At 35.1% G+C, this 15,874-nt stretch overlaps 2 protein-coding genes across 2 annotated transcripts; both read left to right on the forward strand.

Moving 5' to 3' along the window:
- The first annotated feature begins 391 nt into the window (after nt 1–391).
- On the forward strand, nt 392–3,290 carry LOC134750246 (peptidoglycan-recognition protein LB-like). The gene is made up of 5 exons (XM_063685397.1): nt 392–433; nt 1,110–1,198; nt 1,310–1,523; nt 2,696–2,814; nt 3,077–3,290. Exons 2-5 carry the CDS (start codon nt 1,117–1,119, stop codon nt 3,271–3,273), a joined length of 612 nt encoding a protein of 203 aa, XP_063541467.1. The 5' UTR covers nt 392–433; nt 1,110–1,116; the 3' UTR covers nt 3,274–3,290.
- Nucleotides 3,291–8,443: 5,153 nt separating this feature from the next.
- On the forward strand, nt 8,444–13,301 carry LOC134750245 (peptidoglycan-recognition protein LB-like). The gene is made up of 4 exons (XM_063685396.1): nt 8,444–8,590; nt 8,939–9,140; nt 11,260–11,378; nt 12,862–13,301. The coding sequence occupies exons 1-4, from the start codon at nt 8,512–8,514 to the stop codon at nt 13,119–13,121; spliced, it is 660 nt and encodes a 219-aa protein (XP_063541466.1). The 5' UTR covers nt 8,444–8,511; the 3' UTR covers nt 13,122–13,301.
- Nucleotides 13,302–15,874: the final 2,573 nt, after the last annotated feature.

Here is a 15,874-nt window from a genome sequence, read left to right on the forward strand (position 1 = left end):
GTCCGGCTGGAGAGTAAAATCTGCAGCCAGACCACGCCTAGACCCGCTGATATCCGGGACACTTATATCTGCCAAACTACGGAGGTAGGTACATTAAGTTTCCGCCGTGGTACATAAAGTTATATTTCCCCACTGTAACCTGAGCATCAGGTAAGGTGGTCCGTCTTGTGTAACATCTCTTGGCCCAATGGTTGACTTGACTGGCAGATAATCATGTAATTGTCTCGCTTTAAAGGATAGTTTGCATTATTTATTTAGGGATCTTCCCAGCCCTGAATGACTAATCAATACGTCAGACGCGCCGAATTATCTCAAGAAATTCATCATATCGCATAATGTGCTACATATATAAAGTAAACACGATTGCTTTACATACATATCATTAAGAGAGTGATCAGCGTCGAGGACGGAAAATATATTAACTATTTGAAGGGTAAGTAGTCTATATACTTATTACATATATATTATTGGTGTATTTTGTTATTTGTACCTTAACTTCATGTTAGTAAAAAAGGGATGATTTCCGATATTCCGATCGCAAAAGCCAGATTTATCCGGATCACAAATACCTACGTTAGGTATTTAAAGATTTTGTAAGAAGACCGGTTTTCCAAACACATGACACAACATATCAAACAAGTTTTTTTCATTCTTTCTTATTGGGCATCAAATTTAAGTATTAATTTTTTTTGGTATACCTATACTCGTACTAAAACCAAGTCTGCAAAGGATGAATAAGCATAAATTGAGTGTTCACATCCATGTCAAAAGTGCAGTGATCTTAAATGTACTTAAACTGAGTAACTGTTTTCGCCTCATCATTTAATTCCGGAAGTCTTTTTTTGTTTTCAAATATTTTTATCATGAAAATAATCGGTACTTATTTGGATACCCTGCTTTATTGAGCTAAAATTATGATTGATTATATTTGAATACTTAAATATCAGAAAAAATTGTCATTAAGAGCGATATTTTGATTATATTTCAGGTACACTAGTAAAAAGGTCTTTAGTATAAATTTTCAGGCGGATGTATTTTAACATAAGTAGTAATCTATCAGTATTATCCGAATATATCAGAGAGTTTAAAATATATGCTATATTTTTCAGATAAATAATGGCTGAGTGTGGATACAGTATTATATTTGCTTGTTTGGCTGCCAGTTTTTTAAGTTTGGCAGCTAACGAAAGAAATTACCGTAAGTATCAGAAATTAAAAGTTCACATTGATAAATTCAAGCTATAAATATGTATTTATTAATACATATTTATTAATGAAGATTAATTAAAAAAACTTTACGTTATTGAAGGTTACCGTCTGCGCTTCCGATACTATTCAAGAGAAGATTGGGGAGCCAAACCAGCCATTTCCGTTGCCCACCTCAGTTTGCCCGTTCCTTACGTGACCATCCACCACACATACATTCCAGCTGCATGCTTCACCGCCGAGCAATGTAAGAGTGCTATGCGGGGTATACAGACTTACCATCAGGACGACCAGGGATGGGATGACATTGGATACAAGTACGTATTAATACTATTGATACATGCATAAGTACATTAATTTTACGCATATTGTATAGAGCGCGAGGCGGAACATTGAAGAGCCCTTTATAACTTGGGTGCCTATGTTTTCTTAAAACAATGATATAATTATAAATTGATCATAGAAAAGGGGTATAAGAAGCCGTTTATAAACGCTTCTAACCTGTTCTACAAGAGACTTCTGCATGTATTACAGGGTACAGGTATTTATAATAAGCCTCAAGGCATTTCTTCTCTTCTTTCTCCGTGCCTTTTCCCATTTCATTTGGGGTCGGCCCTCCGAATATTTTTCCGCCATTCGGCTCTGTCACACGGGTCAGCTGGAAATTTCTCTGACAGTCTTTGAAGGTTTCTCCGCCAGGTTGCTTTTTGGCGTTTAGGTTGTTTACCTATGTCAATATCAATATTTAATGCGATTTTAACTGGGTGGTCGTTGTTCCGGCGCATGACATGTCCATACCAACGCAATTGGCTTTCTTGCAGTTTTTCTGGGATTAGGACTTTAAAGCTACCTCTTACATACTAATTTCTGACTTTGTCCAGTTTAGTTTACCCCTCCAGCCCACCTGATCATTTTCATCTCAGTCGAGTGAAGTTTGGCCTCTTGTTCTTTCTTAGATGTCCAGCACTGCTCCGTATAGCATGACGGGTCTAACGCACATCTTATAGACTTTCCCTTTAGTTTTGATCGGCATTCTACGATCGCAGAGTACACCTGATAACGATCGCCAAAAGCCTCCAGGCATTTATCTACCAAATATCATATTGTAACTGATAGATATCTAATCAGGTAATCAATCTGGAATCAAAGATAAAGTTTACGTCTATTTCCAATAAACAGATTTAGTAAAATACATTTATCTGCTTTTACTAAATGTAAATTAAATGTTTTTTTATTTTTGCAATCTTAAGTATCGATCAATCAAGCTATTTATAGCTATTTATTAATGTTGGTCAATATAATGGGACGCATATATATTATATAAAAAAGAAATTATAAGCTTAATTAAACTAATGTGTCAAAAATCAGGTAACTAAAAAATAATATATGTTACTCGTTGAGGTAATAAGATGCTAGGCTAACACTAGTAATAGGTACGATTTACGTTATTTTAGATAGAACATAACTTTTAATGCAAATTTTGTTGCAGCTTCGCAATAGGCAGTGATGGCGCGGTGTACGAAGGACGAGGCTGGTCGGCTGTCGGCGCACACGCCGTAGGCGTCAACAGCAACAGTATAGGCATCGTCTTCATAGGAGATTATGTTTGTAAGTATTAGACAGAAGTCTTTATGACACTTACTGCATGAACTATGTATTATACCAGAAAACCTTGGTGCGATCTCTAAGTAACAGACGATCAATAAAATTCTCAGCCATAAAAGTAATGTTTTTAAACTTTAAAGTTCAATGTGCATTTGTATACAATCACAAATTCTGGCGCTGGAGTAACTGAGTTACTATGCTTTTAAAAAAAAACTTACAATTCTTTATTTTAATTTTCCAATAATGTATTTACTTACTGTTTCAGCTGATCTGCCACCCCCCAAAAGCCTGCAAGCCGCCAAAGACCTGATTGCTATTGGAGTGCAGGCAGGTTTCATTTCTCCATCCTACCATCTAATAGGCCACCGCCAGGTGACCGATACTGAGTGCCCAGGACAGAGTCTGTACACTGAGATCAGCAGTTGGGATCGATTTTTACCAGATTATGACGTCAACGCGTAAACCAATAAAGAACTTAATAGTGCAACACCGTCTTTTTATTTATCTTTGCCAATGATTACAACATTTACAACAAGAAACAAACAATTTATGTCCTCTATATACCTAATACGTACTGTGTCTTGGTGTATCGTTTGTAAGTTTAATAGGTGTAAGGAAAATACATTTTATTAAACATTATTTATATTATTTATTTATATTTATTTATTAAACATTGCTTTTCCTAAGATGTTTGTCCTATAAAAATTTCAACCTGAATACGACTTCTCGTAAATAAATAACCAGGCAAATTTTGCTTACCGGGAAGCACTATCCCCTACTTTGTAAACACCTGTACGAAAATAAATAATTTTAATTTTTAAATACTTTTTAATTTTTCACTAACTAGTTTTGACGCGGCAGTCGTGACATAATCGTTTTGTCGTACCTACCGTTAACAAATAATACTTATTTTTTTGTGCATCTAAATAAACGACTGTCATATACTAAAGCTCTTCCGTTGCCGAGGCTGGATATGGATACCTACTGGACATACACGTACCTACCGACGTCATCAAATTTCGCGGAGAATTATTTATTTTCATAAATATATTGTAAAATGTGTAGCCTAAGAAAATAAATAAAGAGTAGTAAGAAAATAAATAAAAGTAAATCAGATTCAGATTCATCTTTATTTGCAGAAAAAGGGAAAGGAAGAAATCATAAAATAATAATATTAAAAAAAAAAATTTTTGTCCCTAGTTACCTGAATTGTTTTCTTAGGAAATTTTGCAGCCGCATTTGCTGCCACGTATTACCTACAAGGTGTAACAAAATAATTTGAGGATCCTTTTAAGGGCATATTCGGTATCATGTTCTGATTAGAAGAAAAACATTTTTAACGCGAATTTTTTTTGCCATTTGTATGGAGAGTTGGACATCTTAGACGACCTGCCTGCCCCATAGAAAAAAAAAACATTTTTTTCGCGTTAAAACAAGTTTTCTTCTACTTTTTCCTAATCAGAACACGATTTCTACCGAATATATATGCCCTAAAAATGGATCCCTACTATTTTTGTTGCCTCTTGTATATTAAATTAAGGTTAATGTTTAAAGATTTACCTACCTATTTAGCACCCGCACCTACCTAAATTACTAAAAATACGATAAAATGAAACTAGTCAAACCTTTCGAATAGGTAAGTATCTATACAAGATTCTGCAAATTCGGCGCGGTTCGTCAATTCGGTTTAAATTTGGTAAAAAATATACAAGTAGGTAGAGGGTCATTAGTCATTATCTACTCGGAACTGTGGGCATCTGAACTTATTTGTAAATACTTCCATTATGTAGAACGTAGAAACGTAATCCGTATGTAATACTTAACGCTAGGTAATTCCCGGTGAAGCAACATGTAGTGGACATGCTGTGGTTCTGCATGTGAAGGTTCAAAGAAATAATTGTTGACTAGTGTAACCACAGAAATAAATATACCATAGAAGACGCAAATGCATCTATTTCGCGTGTCCGAACCCCGACCAAGCGTCGAGGTTGACCGTCGCTCTTTACAGTCCACGCCGCCGGTTGTTGCAGCCGGATGTCCGTGAAATATTAAAAAATGCTTCGTTGCATGATAATTAACTGCAACAGCCCAAAAATTTCCTATCACAGATAAGTAATTTTAAAATTATATTATTCGTAAATTTTGTATGAAAAAGTCGGCACGCTTGGTTTCAATACAAATCGTGGTATTTGTGTCATCTAGCGTATAATATTAAATCTGTGAGTGTAACAAATTCCCTCTGACTTGGGTGAAAACACCACAGAGTCCACAAACCTTATCTGACAAACTTATTTTTATAAAAAATTGCGATATTTTATTGTGTATTAATTATAATGCAACAATACCTAAACGATATTTTCGAGTTATTTGGACTAGTAGGAGTTAATTTGCGCAAATATTGTTATACAGATGTAGTGCATAATTGTTTTGTCATGCTACTTCAATCAACCTCAGGACTTTTGTACCGAGACTGACTAATATAGCAAGACACGTTCGTACGTTTCCGTGAAAATACGAAGGAAAATAATTTTATTATGCACTACATCTGTACATGTGTTTTCTTAAGTAAAAATTGCTTTAACAAATCCAGTAGGCGCTAAAACCGACTATCGAAATTTTATTTTTAACATACTTACCTAAGGTGGGTCCACTTGCACAACAACAATACATATGTCCAAGTTGCAGAAAGTTTACAAAATGATGCAAAAAGCGCCACTACGCTACGATTTACGTTAAATATGGCATCAGCAGCTATTAATCTGTTAACTTGTACCAGTTAGGCCCGAAAAACTTATAAACATAACACACACCCGAATTAAAAATGTAAAAAAAAAAGATTAAGTTATTATTATCTTAGAATATATAATAATATATAATATTTATGTTATAAATATGAGTAAGTTTTAATATAGCATAATATAAATATTATTTCGTTGTATGTTGTACAATTAAGACGAAAGGGGACGACCGCCTCGAAACCAGTTTTCCATACAAACCTATTCCCCATTTTCCTCTGGACATTAACATTATTGAATATATTTTTACACAATTTCATGTATTTCAATCATAGCTATGCCCGACAGTTTAATTTTTTAGTTTTTTTTTATTATTATAAGATTTGGGTGCGAAATAGTTATTTGTTATTAAGGGTGCAAAGTTGTATTTTACCCGCGAGTGTGGAATTGAAACAGGAGCAAGCGAAAGGATTCTATAGTTGAACCACGAGCGAAGCGAGTGGTTCTAAAATAGAATCCTGAGCGTAGCGAGTGTTTCAACACACAAGAAGTAAAATACATTTGCACCCGTGTGTAACACAAAACTTTTCCCCTCACTATAGCGAGGAAAGTGCAACATCCACAGGCGTTAGATCATCTTCATCACTGGAATCACTTATTTTTGTACGATATTATAACAGAAAACATTGGAAATTTTGATTTTTACGTGAGTCGGTGAAAAGTGTTTTTAAGTAAAAAATTTGTTGACAATGTTGACATTTCTGTTCTGACGTATGAAACAGGGACCGGCCCGCTATCCCTTATCGGGGTTTTATAAGGGTATTGCATAAGGCTTAACTTACCATACCCTTTGCCAGACGAAACCCTTTGTTTTGCTTTTAAAAACCCTTATATAAAGCTACCACATTTGAGTAATCGGTAGCCCAAATAACCTTACAAAACCCTTATCATCCGCTCACCAACACCTTGCATATTGCTTATAAGGGTTAGCCTTATAAAGGGCTTCCCTTTTAGCATATAAGCGTGCTAATTTAAGTCGTCTACCTTGTTCATAAAGCACACATTACTTTGAATCCGAGCGATCGACGGCGGCGACGGCGGCGTTCTTTGACTAGGCACGTATTTTCTTTCCTTTTCATACACTACCGTAGATATATACTAATCCTGTCTCTTTCACGCAAAGGGAAACCTTTATAAAAAGCGCTTAAAGATAAGGCTAACCCTTATTAAGAGCTAGCCTTATTTTTGGTTAGCTTTTCGGTAAGGGTTAGTCAAAGGTAAGGCTATGAATGGGCTTGCAGTTCAAAAGGGAAAGTCTTTCAATGTGTTAGCCGTGTTTAAGTGTAGCCCATTGAAAGGGTTTTATCGCGGAAAGGGTTGTCCGGTCCCTGGTATGAAATGTCAACGATGCGTTTTGAAATTGCATCCACTCAACTTTTGCGTTCAGGTTTATGACTTAAAATTATTAAATAAAGCTTAATTTGGTATTTTTTGTCAAATTCTCAAACCAATTATTTAATGATAATTAATATCGAACGAACCATTATTATGACCGTTTTACGCTTTGTTATCTGTCAAAAGCTACTTAAACACGCTCCATCCAAGGTCAAATTACTTTCCCCACTAGTGGATAAAATGCGGTTTTCCCCGCTTGTTTTAAAGGATAAAAGATGGCTTTCCGAGCTAGTGAGGGGAAAAACAAGTTACATATAAATTTTTAAAAGCTCCTAACTCTTTAATAAAGTAAAAATAAATAATAAATAAAAATCAAACGGTCGAGCATATGCTAGCTATGGTTCAAATAAATCAAATCGTGTAATAGTTATTTGTGCAACAAGAGAGGAAAGTTGGTTTTTCTTGCGAGTGTTTATTTTGAGTCCCGAGAAAGCGAAAGACTCTCGTGTTGCACACATAATTTTTCATCTCACTATTGAGAACATATTAAAGGTTAAAATGTATTTCGAATTACACAGAATAATTCAGAGAAACAAAAAAAAAGAAAAAAAAAATTGTAAGTAAAGTATGAAGTGGCAGTTCATGGCCTTCACTAAATTAAAAAGCTACTTTGTTTCACTCTCTGGAGTGAGGAAAGTCGCACTTTCTTCACTCCAGGGAGTGACGAAAGTAGGCTTGTTCGAGCTGCTAAGGTGAAAACATATTTTTCATCTCTCCTGTTCGGAAAGATCACCTTTCAAGTTCACCTTCCGGCTATCAGCCTGATAGCCGGGTGGAAAATTGCTTTTCCCACCCTAGGGTGGAAAGTAATTCTAATATAAATATGCCTGGCAAAACTTTAAATTTCTCGAATTGTTCAAATTTTACCGTAATCTTCAACTAAGTTAATTTCATTGTTTGTGTGCATGTGGTTTACCTATAATTTGTTCTTAAGAAATATACTTACCAATAATAAACAATTTGTTTAATCATTTGTTCTAAACAAATATATGTACTTACCAATAATAAACCTATATTTCTTGTGGTTGACTTTCCTTATAGTCGAAATGAAAAGTAGAGTAACTCGGGTAAAAGTCCAACTCGAACGATGGCGCTCTCACTTCGTTCGAGTGCCAAAATATCTCGGGTGATATGGTTCACTTTCTACCCTTGGTTAACAATCTACTATTAATATTTAGCAGTCGCTTTTCGAGGAAACCGGACTAATCCCAATAAGGCCTAGTTTACTCTCTGGAGTTGGGGCTGCAGCACCGACTTCAAACGTATCAGTTTGCTAGCGCATATAAAATGAGATAATATTTTATTTTATCCCTTTTGAAGGCGGTTTTTTTTAAGTCTAATTTTATTATGGTAAATTCCGACACTTAAGCATCGTCGGTAAAGTACCCTGATCCAAGAGTTTAGTATAAAACGCATAAAACAACTGTTTATAGTTCAGTTCAGTTGAACATGCAATCAATCCACACTCACTTGTTTTAGTTAAATATATTAATACTGTATTAAGATAAACATGGCGATATCGGGCGCCAGCTATTGTTTAATGTTGATAGTGTTTTGTTATGTAAACGCTCATCCTTTTACTAGTGATGGTAAATAAATAATCTTAACTTTGAAAACATAAGTATGGTAAAATATTATGGTGATTAATGAATGCTGTTTAAAAAAACCTAAAGCGTTCAATTCCAGGAACCGTTGCTAAAAATATAATAATATGAAATTGAGAACTGTTGTGATATTTTCTAAATGGTTTTCTTTGTTTTTGGCTTAATATCTGCCTTTAATGTTGTCAGGTTTTGGCAAAACTATGAAATATTGGCAAAAAGGGTAAAACACAAGATATTATTGAAATGTCTTTCACTCTTCAAAGAAATCATTCATTTGTTATGTTCTTAGTGTTAAAAAAGTGTCTTCCTTAACGAAACTCTCTTTTTTTAAAGAACCGTACACATATTACACGCGAGCGGATTGGGTCGCGGCCCCAGCCACTGACGTGGAGCCACTCTCCACACCAGTGCCATACGTGGTCATCCACCACACATACATCCCTGGCGCATGCAACACCACTGTCCAATGCGTCGCAGCCATGAGATCTATGCAGGAGTACCACCAGAGCCTTGGCTGGGGCGACATTGGATACAAGTGAGAACTTTGTTTACCTCTAATGCCTCTTATGCGCTGGTATCTTAATCGAAACGAAACGCACAGCCGTAATTGATTGCTCGTCATTATCAAAGCTTTCTATTGTTATTTAAAAAAATACCTACACCAAGGTAAGATCGTCTACATGCTCTTTAGTCGCTTCTAATTTATTGAGTTTGTACTCATACTCCACATATACAGAAGGTAGGTGGAGCACAAGGAGCGAAGTTCATCTTTCTGACAGTGTCTGAGCAATGACCATATACAAATACGAGAGTATTTGCCCTATGACGGTGTCCCCCAATAATAATATATATATATATATATATATGCCGGTTTTCCTGACATTGACCTTATACATTCTAGTTAATACATATAAAGAAAAGAGTTGAATAGTAGAGCTAAGTTTATGATAGGGATGATTGAATGTTGTTGTTGTGCATGTTGAATTTTATAACAAAATCTAATAACATAGATATTAAAATAATAATTATATGGAAATAATACAAAAATACAGGATTTGAAAAAGGAAAAAAGTAAGGGTATCATTCGATTCCTTACATTTCCATATCCAAAACAAGATTGTACGGCAACTATATACATAAACGCAATATTTCATCAGCAAAAACCCAATTTTCTTGTTTTGTCCATTAATTCAAGATGGGCTGTGTGACCTTGACGTCACGTTCACTTATCGTTTTGTTAGGAGCGTTTCGCGAGTGAAGTACGACTGTCGGACTTTGACTATCATTTCTGACTTTTGTATTGCTTTAATCTTAATCCTACTATCCTAAAAATAAATCTGATCGATTGATACCATTAATGAAAATTTGTCATCTAGCCTATACCCGATCTTGTTTCATCCTTGCGTTTTTGATTGTACGTCTTTAAACACGTCTCATATTTTAGTCGCAGTTTAAGTAATTTACGATTGTGGCCTTTACTTCAATGTAATAATATGCTGATAGAAGCACATATGTAAGCAAAATTGTTGAACGTGTGTCAACATTTTTCCCTAATTACTCGCAATGCACAGTCAATTATAGTGTAACAATTTTCCTGCGTTTAAGGTAAACATCTGTATACTTAGTCGGAAGTGGGAAATTATCACTAAGAGTCATTAGTCTTTGGCGACCTCTGAATTGCAGATTTACCTTTCTATTACCTTAGTCAAGCGCAAGCGTATGGTGTTTGTAAACGTTAGCAACTATTGTATGTCTTTTCCCGCATATCGACTTTGTAATAATTTAGAAAATGCATTTTTTTCTTCTAGTCAGGGTCGCCTCATACCGGCAACTGTAGAGGAACTACGTTTATTTTTTTCTAAAATGTGTAAATGCTAATTGTCATTATATTAAACCTTAGGGAAAGGTTCTGAAAGGACTATTAATGCGTAGATATTATGGGGTCTAAAGGAGATGTCCTTGCTAACTAACATTAAATCTGTTTGTATATATGAACTGTTATGGGCGGCATGTAATTATTGTAGTTGCTATTTGCATTAGCATTTTACAAATCGGTTTAGGTTTCAAGTTTTCAATCATTTCATAAATGTAGACACATTATTTATGTCAAGATGATGAGTAGCGTACCCAATTAGTAAGCAACCACGGAGAGTAATATTCTGCTATCAATCAATATACTAACGAAGAACCTCTACCTGTCATATTTTTTAACAACTTTGGTTTGCTAGACCGTGTATTTATCATTTTTAAGGTTTTTTCCCTGGATTTCGCTAACCTAAAAAACCTTGATATGCCTTTACCCATAATCATAAAACGTACAATGTTTTATTCCTTTCTAACATAGATATATAAGTAAGCCAAGTGGCAAACAAAGACTAACATATCACTGCATAGTATAAAACAAAGTCGCTTCCTGCTTTCTGGATGGATGTCTGTCCCTATGTATGCTTAGATCTTTAAAACTGCGTAACAGATTTTGATGCGGTTTCTTTAAATAGATAGAGTGATTCAAGAGAAAGGTTTTTATGTATAATACATCAGCATTGCACCCGTGCGAAGCCGGGGCGGGTCGCTAGTTTTAATTAAAATATAGTTGACTAACATTAAAAACGTCCGTCATTCGATCTATCTGCCTGACAATAATTTTATTTCAGCTTTGCAGTCGGAAGTGAAGGAGGCGCCTATGAAGGCAGAGGCTGGAACACCGTGGGCATCCATGCCAGGAGGGCCAATAACTACAGCATCGGAATCGTTCTGATCGGGGATTGGCGAGGTAAGCTGCAGTAAAAAGCTTATTTGTCTAGCCAGCTAGCCAATGCGCTGTATTGACCCTTAATACGACACTAACAACGGAGGCAGTAAATTCAAACAAGAAGTTGTATGAATCGCAATATTTAAAGTTTATGTTCAGCAGCTGGCGTATTATGGATCGCTTTATCCACGTGATAAAATAACTGTCACGTTTTAACTCCGCGGGATATTTCTATCCGTCACTTTCCTGACGGACACCGTTTTGTCACGCTGTCACGTAGACAAAAACGACCATCATATCTGTACAGGCAAGGCAAGGATATAATAAGATAGAGCGGTACTGTCATAGTAAATTTTGTAACCACAGTAAATTCACTGCCATCTATCGACACACTTTAAAACTAAAAATGAAGATTTATAAAAATACGATAAAATGTATTTAAATATGGATAAGTAAATTTTTTTATTTGCATTAATTATTTTTATGATTTTGACCCATGTTCTTTCACTGATATGCGTTAAAATTGTTAAGGCCGTTCCATCGGTTTGCCGCTGTCTCTGTCACATTTCGCAAGAAAGAACGGGAAAGATCATGCGCGCCAAGTGTCAATTTTGATCGAATTTTGTCGATTTTTATTTATTTTAAAAACGTTACCCTACAATATCGAAATTCGAAAGCTATGAAATTACTATTTAAGTTAAGATTGTTTTTTCTTCTTTTTTTGTTTATAGTATCACGTAATAAATAACCGAGTAAAGTTGGATTAAAAGTCCGAGTTAGAGGTTACTTTGGGAATTAATTGTATCGAGCGAAGTGTCATAATTCGTGTATCGGAAGCTATGATATTAAAGATAATATAGTCAAGAACTACATATATTTTTTCCACGTCTACAAATATCAACGCCTCTTAGAAAAACAGGATCATATAAGGAGATTTTTCACCCGTCACCCGTTGACCACGAACGCTGTAAAGGGTTCGAAACGTCGGGATTTATTATAAATTCAATATACGCGATATAATCCGTTTTCATAGTTTTATTTCATCTATATTATTATTTATTTCTATAAAAAAATCATATAAGTAATTAGTAGGTAATGTAAAGGTTTAATAACCAATCTTTACATTAGCTCTATCTAATCCTGAGACCACTGTCACCGAAAGTACAATGCAGATTTAACAAACTGCGCATGTTTTGAACTCTTTTAATCAGATCGTTTAATTAACGGGGTTTTTCTGCGACTTATATAGGTTTATAGTTTAGGTTTAATCTTGGGTAAACATACATTATTTGATACCTACTGTGGAAAAAAATAAAATAATAATAATAATATCATGAGTACCATGCCTACTTTTAAAAAAAAACTTTTTTTTTGATATGTACGGGATGCATACAGAGTTACTGCGTTTTAACTTTGAGTAGCAGTGCAAGATATATCGTCACTAATATAGTGTTTATACTCTCACTTAAGTGGGCATACAATTAATTTCTACTTTTCTTCGCAGTAAACCTCCCGCCTACAAAACAGCTGACCACAACAAAAGCGCTCATTGCCAAAGGAGTGAAAGATGGCGTGATCAGACCTCAGTACCGCCTGATAGGTCACAGCCAAGTCATGGCCACGGAGTGCCCAGGGGGAGCGCTGCTTGCCCACATAGCCACTTGGGACCACTATTGGCCCGGCCATGTGGAGTTTAGGGCGGCAACTACCAGTCCCAGTCCTATTTCCAGTACTGAGATGTATGGAGCTGGAGTTAATATTTAATTTAAATTAATGATTGTTACAAGTACCTCATTGTTACTTAAAAATGTTTAAATAAGGGATAGTACCTACCTGACGGTACTATTTCTTTTTTATTGACTATAGACCGCCTGCTGATCTGTGTTAACTGTGCATTATGTAACATTAACATATTATTATGTTAAATTAGTGTTAAGAGATGCGACTGCCTTTAAGTGTTTAATGTATGAAAATATATTTTATTCGGAAGATTAAGCTCTTTGTAATTCAATTGTCACCTAAAAATAAAAACACAAACAAAAATTGGTACCTAACTCTACTCCTTGAGCGATTCCTTTTATGGCTAGAACAGCCGTTTAGTAAATAGTGTGATAGCTTATTAAAACTTTTCACTATTGGTATCTCTAATGAGACGAACACACCTACGGCGAAGTCCATACGAACCCGAACCATTATGATCACAAATAAATTAATTTTCCCCTTTTATCCTTTAAAACAAGCGGGTAAAAACGCATTTTATCCACTAGTGGGGAAAGTAATTTGACCTTGGATGGAGCGTGTTTAACTAGCTTTTGACAGATAACAAAACGTAAAACGCTCATAATCATTTTTTTTATAATGATGTTGCATATAACTGAACGCACAAGTTGAGTCGATGCAATTTCAAAACGCATCGTCAGAAATGTCAACATTGTCAAGTGTCAACAAAAATTTTACTTTAAAACCTCACCCACTCCGACTCACGTAAACTTCCAGTTTTCTGTAATAATATCGTAAAAAAATTAGTGATTCCAGTGATGAAGATGATCTAACGCCTGTGGATGTTGTACTTTCCTCGCTATAGTGAGGCTAAAAGTTTTGTGTTACACACGGGTGCAAATTGTATTTTACTTATCGTGTTGAAACACTCGCTACGCTCAGGATTCTATTTTAGAACCACTCGATTCGCTTGTGGTTCAACTATTGAATCGTTTCGCTTGCTCGTGTTTCAATTCTACACTCGCGGGTAAAATACTACTTTGCACCCTTGTATAACAAATAACTATTATGACACTCCGATAAAGAAAAGGAAACGAATTGTCCGTTACTAGGAAACAAACCAATTACGAAAAGCGTCATTGATTTAGTTATTCCCCTATTGCGGATGATGTCTTTTCAGCTTTACCTATGACTTTTCTAATTAACCCCATAACATAGGCCGTAAGCCTTATTCATTATAAATGTAACTACGTATAAGTACGTAGCCATAACTACTAAAATTTAAAAATCCTAGTTTTGACTGAACTAGGTAAGTTTATCCGCAATTTTGCATTTGACAAATCAGCACCTATTCGAATATGGCCCAGATACCGACGTAAATTCACTTGCAGATCCTATTTTATCATGCGGCATATTCCGATTTTTGAAATGCGATACCAATTTTATTTGACTCATATCCGTGCGTAGGTAATACATTAGCTTAGGATTGCATTAAGATTTAATTCAAATTGTTAAATAGCTGTGTGGAGTGGCGGGAATGTGCTTTGAATAGAGCCAAGTGGCGGGAAAGAGGGGAGGCCGTTGCCCAGCAGTGGGACACACTAACAGGCTAATAAATAAATAAATAAATATAAAATAGTTAAATAGCTTTATACAATAATATCGGGTCGTTGAGGTTATTAATAGTGCACAATGCATCAGATTCTACGCTTCACTCGTCACGATATGAATATTGCGACTGATACTTATATCAAAGTAAATTGAACTCCAACGACTTAACTGATAGTACTGATACTGATATGTGAATATGTGACTACTGTGCTAGTACTTACGTCACAGATCTTTATCAAAGCAATTAGCTAGCAACAATTTCTGCTAACATGTATAGGTATTAGGTACTATTACAGTACATATAAACTGTATAAGCACGTTTGACCATGGCGGAAATAGAAATATTCCATTATTTTACATGTTTACATGAATCAGTAGGACTTAATATGGACTAAATTGAAATAAAAATGATTAAAATAGATTTACTTATTTTAACTGACAAATTTTGATTATGGTCACTTTTGGTTAGAATAAGTCAAATAGAAAAAAAAAACAAGCCCATGGCGGTGGCTTGGTGACGGTTCGAGAATCTTAATCGCAATAGTTATTTGTGCAACAAGAGAGGAAAGTTGTTTTTTCTTGCGAGTGTTTATTTTGAGTCCCGAGAAAGCGAAAGTTTCTAAGATAGAATCTTGAGCGTAGCGAGGGACTCAAAAACACGAGATGTAAAACAACTTTGCTCTCGTGTTGCACATATAATTTTTCACCTCAGTAGTGTGAATATATTAAAGGTTAAAATGTATTTCGAATTACACAGAACAACGCGGAGAAAAAAAAATTGTAATAGAAGTATGAAGTGGCAGTTCATAGCCTTCACTAAATTAAAAAGCTACTTTGTTTCACTGGAGTGACGAAAGTAGGCTTGTTCGAACTGCTGAGGTGAAAAATTATATGTAGGTGTTTTAGTTTTGCAAAATAAACATGTTTGCATTGCAACTGCATTTAATTTCGTAACTATTCTAGTTCATTTATCATGATAAATATACAACATACATGATGCTCTCATGTATGTACAGTGAAAAAATATAACACAGTGTACTTTAGACATAAATTATTCAGCAAGTAGCTATTATTTAAAGCAAAAGGTAAAGTTTCTAATTTATGACATACTTATTTCAACAAGTAAGTAAACAAACGTTTGAAGTAACAACATATGAGTGGCATACCTACATATATGCTTACGTTCC

The sequence above is a fragment of the Cydia strobilella genome, chromosome 19 (genome assembly GCF_947568885.1).
Source record: "Cydia strobilella chromosome 19, ilCydStro3.1, whole genome shotgun sequence".
In the NCBI taxonomy this organism is placed as follows: Eukaryota; Metazoa; Arthropoda; class Insecta; order Lepidoptera; family Tortricidae; genus Cydia; species Cydia strobilella.

Excerpts from the sequence above, each read along its gene's own strand:
- LOC134750246 (XM_063685397.1), top strand. The coding sequence starts at position 1,117 with ATGGCTGAGTGTGGATACAGTATTATATTTGCTTGTTTGGCTGCCAGT. Across the intron at positions 1,199-1,309 it reads AGCTAACGAAAGAAATTACC|GTTACCGTCTGCGCTTCCGA; the intron begins GTAAGTATCAGA and ends ACGTTATTGAAG. Across the intron at positions 2,815-3,076 it reads CTTCATAGGAGATTATGTTT|CTGATCTGCCACCCCCCAAA; the intron begins GTAAGTATTAGA and ends TTACTGTTTCAG.
- LOC134750245 (XM_063685396.1), top strand. The coding sequence starts at position 8,512 with ATGGCGATATCGGGCGCCAGCTATTGTTTAATGTTGATAGTGTTTTGT. Across the intron at positions 9,141-11,259 it reads TGGGGCGACATTGGATACAA|CTTTGCAGTCGGAAGTGAAG; the intron begins GTGAGAACTTTG and ends ATTTTATTTCAG. Across the intron at positions 11,379-12,861 it reads TCTGATCGGGGATTGGCGAG|TAAACCTCCCGCCTACAAAA; the intron begins GTAAGCTGCAGT and ends TTTTCTTCGCAG.